The 6,471-nt window shown below is 44.4% G+C and overlaps 1 protein-coding gene across 1 annotated transcript; it reads right to left on the reverse strand.

Moving 5' to 3' along the window:
• Window positions 1-242: 242 nt before the first annotated feature.
• Window positions 243-5,334, reverse strand: fam222ba (family with sequence similarity 222 member Ba). Its single transcript, XM_042499513.1, has 3 exons — window positions 5,262-5,334; window positions 3,607-3,816; window positions 243-2,281 (listed from the first exon to the last, which is right to left on the reverse strand). The coding sequence occupies exons 1-3, from the start codon at window positions 5,332-5,334 to the stop codon at window positions 594-596; spliced, it is 1,971 nt and encodes a 656-aa protein (XP_042355447.1). The 3' UTR covers window positions 243-593.
• Between the last annotated feature and the right edge of the window lie 1,137 nt (window positions 5,335-6,471).

A 6,471-nucleotide genomic window follows, 5' to 3' on the forward strand; every position in this document is an offset into this window, starting at 1 on the left:
AAACTTGGTTTTCTATGAAAATAAATTTTAAGAAAAAAAAAAGAAAATTACCATATTTAATGTTTTCTATAAAAACTTTCCCAAAAAAATTAAAGAGAAAAAAGTCATTTTTTAAAGTTATCTCTAAAATGTCAATAAAATAAAACAAAATAAAATATATATTAAAAAAAAAAATTTAATGAAAAAAAATTACCAAATTTTTAAACACCCAAACCTACGGGCTAGCGGGTTTAGAAGGCGTTCCTAAAATTTTGTCACACGTCGACACGTTAACGCTTCATAATGTCGTTAGCTACACAAAAAAAAAAAATCATAACACAAAAACCTCTCCCATGATTTTTCCACAACTGTCAGGGATTTTTAAAAGTTCCATGACTTTTCCAGGCCTGGAAAATGTGATTGTGAAACTCCATGACTTTTCCAGGTTTTCCATGACGGTGGGAACCCTGAACTTCACATTTAGATATAAAGTAAACTTAAATTAAGATTTATGGTTATATTTACTTTCCTGTTTTTAGGTAATCAGTTTCCTGGATTGTTTGAAGTCAGATCAACGTGTCGGATTTTCCAGCGTGCGGAGACAAGGCCATAGCTTATCTGTACCCTGGGTGCTGGATGAGAGCGGTTCTGCCGTCCCCGACCTCCGGACCCCCCCTGCTCAGAGGAGGCCTGTGCATCTTGCCCATCAACCCTAGATTCTGATCGCGGAAGTAGGGCGTCTGGAAGTCCCCACCCAAGTAATCTGCCGTTTGCATCAGATTAGTCTGGGCGGAGGAGGAGGAGGAGGTGGAGGAGCTCGCTCCTAGCCTGTAATGGGGGGCCCCGGGGGGCCCGCCACAGTCCAGCGCGGTGCACCCCCCTGGGCCCGCGCCGTGGAATGGCATGGCTATGTCCTGAGAGCCGGAGCTGTCGCTGTTGGGTGTGGGGAGGATGCTGCTGTTCCACATGTGGGGCTGGAAGTAGTGGCCGTTGGTGTAGTGGGCCACGGGGCCCGGCATGCCGCTGTTGACGGGGGGACTCGGGGTGGGCCTCTCTACGGGAGGTTTCAGTGTGTAAGGCTGACCCACACACACCTCTGCAGGGTAGCCCATGCCCTTAAAATGGAAGGCGGGGTCCCTGGAGGGCTGCTTGCAGAGGTGGGCCCCTCCGTTCTGAACGTGGGGGCCCAACTGGTGCTGATTCCAAGAGCGCATCTTCTGCTGCTGCTGCACGTTGTGCTGCAGCTGCTGTTGGTGCAGCTGCTGCAGCTGCTGCAGCTGCTGCTGCTGCTGCTTGAGATCAGTGTGGTTGGAAGGCAAGTGGTTCATGATCGCCACGCTGTGCGGCGGGTGGGCTCCCGCCGGGACCGCGGCTTTCTCTTGAGGGCCGATGATGCAGTTGGGCGGGGGGAAGCCGGGGGTGGCGGGGTTGCTGTGCATGGACACCCTGGAGCAGGCGCTGATGAGCAGGTTGCGACTGATGGGGCTGGGGTTGGCGATCTGGCCCTCGCACATGGAGGTGGCGCCCGCGCCCTGCGCCCGAGCTTGGCAGAACTGGTTGATCTGATGCACGATGGTGCTCAGGTCGGCCTGGCGGCCCTGGTGCAGCCCGGCGGCCATGGAGAGCGGAATGGTTGAGGTAGAGACGGTAACATTAGGCGGTGCGTCGCCGTCCGGCAGCTTCCTGGGCGGCGGCTGCTGCTGGAGGTGCTGCTGCTGCAGCATGACGGCGGGGGGCCCCTGCGGGTGGCCGAGGGCGGGGTGCTGAGACAGAGTCTGGAGTCTGGGCGGGCCCTGAGGGTGCGGGGCCATCGGGGGAGGGTGTCTGAGGCTGTGGGTGTGACCCTGCTGCGGGGGGAGGGGCATGTGTAGAGTCTGAGGTGGGTCCTGCGGTTGAAGCGGGACGCTCTGCGGCAGCCGGAGGTTCGGCAGAGGTGGGTGGTGGTTTAAAGTGCTGGTCGAAGCCACTTGGTACGGTCCGGCGGGGGGGTTCATGATGACTTCTGGGTGCAAGCGAGCGCGGCTGCCGTCGAAATCTTTGAGGATGCCTTTGACCGTGGGCACCTTGATGATGGCGAGGAGGCCCGTCTTGGCGCTGGCCTGAGAGGAGGGGTACGGGCTGTAGCGCTGGCCCGACGTATCCAGCCCGTTGACCGTACGGCGCACGTGGTTTCTCTGGGGGACCTTGACGCTGTTGGGGAAGATCTTGATGGTGAGGGGGTTGTTGGCAACCTTCTTAGCATATGCGTCCAATTCTGCAGGGGTTGGAAACGGAGCGGATCTCATCCTTTGTGTGGTGTCCCCTGAGGCGGAGGACGGGACGGGACAGAGGGGAGACAGAAGAAGAGCAGAAATGAGGGGACGGATAGAGAGGCATCATTAGAGCGATAACTTAATCCACAATCAAAGAGCTCATCAGTTGTAATTCGTGGTGTTTCTTTTTCCTTTTTTAAAAAATTCAGAGGAAGGAGGTCGCTGGACTTTTTTGACCTCCCCCAGAGATACAAAAATACAAAAAAAATGCCACAAGTTCGTCCCACATGATGTGTTCAAGCACCAGCGGAAATTTTAAAAAATGAACAACAACTTCTGCTTTTACAGTTTCTGGTTGTGATAAATGGTGTAATTTGGATGATTTTTATTTCGGCAGGCCTGCACATTTGGAGAACTAGTTTTCTTTACCAAACACCAAAAAAAAATAAAAAGAACAAAAAACACCAAAAATTTTTAAAGTTTAAGAAATTTCTTTTTAGTTTTTTAAAATCACCAAAAATTTTAAATGGAAAATAATCACCAAAAATGTTGAAAAAACAAAAAATGACCAAAAAATGACCAAAAAGGTTTTTAAAATCAACAAAAAATTTAAGTTGAAAAAATGCAAATGGTTTTAAAATAAATCTTAAATAATAATAATAATGATAAAAAAAACCCATAAATGTTTAAGAAAACAAATAATCAAAGTTTAAAAGAAAGAAATTGTTTTTTTTAAATTAAATTACCAAAATAAAATAAAATAATTTAGGAAGAAAATTTGTGAAAAAAAAGCTTCAAAGCCAGACAGTTTTGTAGAAAGAAATTGCCAAAAAATTCAAACAAAAAAAACCCAAACAAACAAACACCAAAAATGTTTTAAGAATAAACAGTCAAAAAATTTTAAATAAATTTTGAAGAAAACATGCCTGCCTAACCCCTGGGCCCTCATATTATTATATTATTTAATTTAAGGTAACCTGAGCACCAAACGATGATCATTTTCAGAATAAACCCGAGTAATTCTGGTAGGTGCAGCCCTGTCTGCATTATAATGGTCGTGATAACAGCTGATAACAGACATTTTATGGGCTGATAATATTAGAAATTGTCGTAATGTGAGCGGCTGAGAGCTGATTTGGGGAGTGCTCTCATGTTGCACCTCTCACTGAAGCTCGAGTCTCATGAGGACAAAGACAGAGATCTGGATTATCGCGGCCGACACTTTCCCCTGTCTAAAATCCAATTTCGTGGTGGCGTCTGAGACTTTGAGGTCAGGGGCTTTTAGCGGCCTTAATCGACGCAGCATCCGGGCAAACAATAAGTACATCTGAGGGGGGGTGCGGGCTGCTGCGCGGCTCGCTGCTGAATCAAAAACTAAACAAAGAGCGAGCGAGGCAGCGGCGGTCCCCCGTGGCTGCTCTGGGGAGAAGCAGAGAAAGAGATCGACGCAGAGAGCAGAGCTCCATGACGGCAGACAAGTAATCAGACACAGCGGCGGCGGCGGCGGCGTCGTCGTCTCTGATCTGCGGGAACACCTCGCAGGCCTCAGCTCGCAGACATCTGTTACACCTGCTAAGCACGGCGGCTAAATTTAACAATGCCGAAGTGACAAAGTGAACGTGATTATGTGTTTGTGCATGTGTGAGATCCATTTAAACACGTGCGACAGGATGCTGCAGGTGTCGGCTGATCTGCGGATAATGACTGCATGTTTCCTTTTGATGCATTTCCACAATAAAAGTCTGAAAATCGTTGTCTCGCTGTCCTCAGCACCTCAAGTCCCGCCAGTTTGACCTACTTTCCCCGCAGACTGATGGACGTGAGAGGAGCTGATTCAGAGGCGTCATGAGGCCGCGGCGTCCGAGGCTTCAGCCCACGATGTTTTATAGATATAAATATCACCTAAAGGACTGTTTTTAATTTATTAGCTGAGGATGGTGGCTGTTTTTTGCGTTTTTTTTGACCCTCCACAAAACTACACACAATTTTCTTTGAGCCTTCCCAAGTGAGTTAGAGAAAATACATGAAGCTTTCACCTCACCTGATGTTTTTAAGGACAGTCAGATTTTTATAAAGCCAACGAGAATTTTCTGGCTTTTATAAATGGTGTAATTTGGGGAATTTTTATTTTGATGTGCCCGCGAGTTTGGAGGGCACATTTTCTTTACAAATTGGCAAAAAAATAATAAATAAATAAATAAATCAACAAAAATTTAAAAGAAAACAAATGACAAAAATGTGAAAATAAGATAGTTCACAAAAAGTTTTCAGGAGAAAAATCGCCATCAAAAAAAAAAAAATCATAAGAAAAAACAAACAAAAATAATCACTAAAAAGATTAATGAAAAAATAAATCGCCGGCTTTTTTTTAAATCAACAAAAGTAAAAAAAAAAAAAAAGTTTTTAAGAATATAAAAAGCCAAAATTTAAAAAAATCACTGGAAAAAAAAGCCAATATAATTATCTTTTTAAAATCACCAAAAAGTTTTATAACTTATAAAAATAAATCAGCAAAAAATGTAAAAGTTAAGAAAAAAAAAACCTTCCAAACAAAAATAAAAGATTTAAGTCCCTTACCAGTATTTAGGATTATTTTATTTGTCATAATCACCAAACGGTCCCTAATCATGATAAAAAGCCCCGGCTCTAATAATCTGTTCATACTTAAACTTGAGTAAAGTTTCTTAGTTAGATTCCTCAGCTCTTTTCAAACACACAGATTATTTTTCCAGCTGTAGTCAACACATTTTTATTAATTGACTACAGCTGTTTCTTCTCAGTACTAAACTACACATATTTTTAACATGATTCATAATTTAAGTTTTTTTTTCAGGGTTAATGAGGTGTCAGAGTGCATAAAAACGCCTCAAAATAGAGCTTGTTTTAAAAAAGGAGGATCCTCTATGCGGTCTGGGCGAAATCCCAAACATCCTCAGATCCTGGAGACGACCCTGAGATGACCTATGAGAGGAAGTCTGACTGAGACGCATTATTCTGTGTTTTTGGGAGTTTTGGTGAGATAGATGTCACCACTGCAGCGCTGCTCGTGCGTGTTTGAGCGAGCGTTGAGGTCTGAATCGCTGGCAGAGGCCTGAGGCTTCATGCCGCCGCTCCGCTCTCACAGCGGGCGGACCGAGCTTGAGGGATGAGGCACTGCGAGCTCTGACACGGCGGCACCGAGACTCGTGCCAACTGGCTAATTAATTCCTGCTTTATTTGTGAACAGGAAACAATGGGCAGCGATGTGCGGGGCCGGTATGGGGCGGCACACGGGGGGGCCGCTGTGACCGCGCTCGGCCTGCTGATGGCAGCCTCGTCAATGCAGGGGTCCGGGGCCAAGGAGCCGCAGCTCGACAGCCGCCATCACTGAGGCCTCATGTCTGCCGCTGGATAAATGCCAGCGTGAGCAAACAGCGAGACATTAACGGCAGCTCTCAGACGAGCTGAGGACGGACCTCACCTGGCAGGTGAGCATCACTGACCTCGATGAAAATGATGACTCATATCGTGACATAAGAACACTAAATAACAGCTTTCATTGTGCACAATACGTATCTTTTTAAAAAGGACTTATTATTCCTTATTTTCTATCATAATGTTACAAATGTTCATATTAAACGTACATAAACGTATGTAAAAATGAGACCATGTGGCCCCTGATAGGCTGCTGGATGGCCCTTAAGCATTTAATAATACACATTAAAGATAAAGTCATTCACACTGGGGATTTCTTTTGTACTTTTAGTAAACATAAGGTGCCAGAGTGCATAAAACAGCATCAACATAGAGCCATCGATGTCCTAAAAAAAACAAGAAATGTCCTAAAATCTAAGAAATGTCCCAAAATACCAGAAATGTCCCAAAATACCAGAAATGTCTTAAAATCCTAGAAATGTCCTAAAACCCTAGAAACATCCTAAAATAATTTTTAAGAAATCCTAAAATTCGAGAAACGTCCTAAAATCCTAGAAAGGCCTAAAATCTAAAAAATGTCCTAAAATCAGAGAAACTATTATTTGCACATTCACTGCCAAAAACATTTCTGCACAAAACTGCACAGCTGTCTTATTCTGAAACAGCTTTGTACAGCACATGTTATCATAGTTTATAGAGTATCTCTACCATATTTTTTTGTAATTTTTTATTCCACAATTAAGTTCTTAATTGTTGCAGCCTTATTTATCTTCTCATTATTATTATTCTACGTATTATTTTTAGCATTATTATTCTTCCTCTTAAT

Source organism: Plectropomus leopardus, chromosome 13 (genome assembly GCF_008729295.1).
Source record: "Plectropomus leopardus isolate mb chromosome 13, YSFRI_Pleo_2.0, whole genome shotgun sequence".
In the NCBI taxonomy this organism is placed as follows: Eukaryota; Metazoa; Chordata; class Actinopteri; order Perciformes; family Serranidae; genus Plectropomus; species Plectropomus leopardus.

What these genes read in the sequence shown, in the direction of transcription:
- fam222ba (XM_042499513.1), bottom strand. Translation starts at nt 5,334, where the DNA reads ATGAAGCCTCAGGCCTCTGCCAGCGATTCAGACCTCAACGCTCGCTCA. An exon ending in GCACGAGCAGCGCTGCAGTG is followed by an intron (nt 3,817 to 5,261) that starts GTGACATCTATC and finishes TGTTAAATTTAG; the next exon opens with CCGCCGTGCTTAGCAGGTGT. An exon ending in CCTCGCTCGCTCTTTGTTTA is followed by an intron (nt 2,282 to 3,606) that starts GTTTTTGATTCA and finishes CCTCCGCCTCAG; the next exon opens with GGGACACCACACAAAGGATG.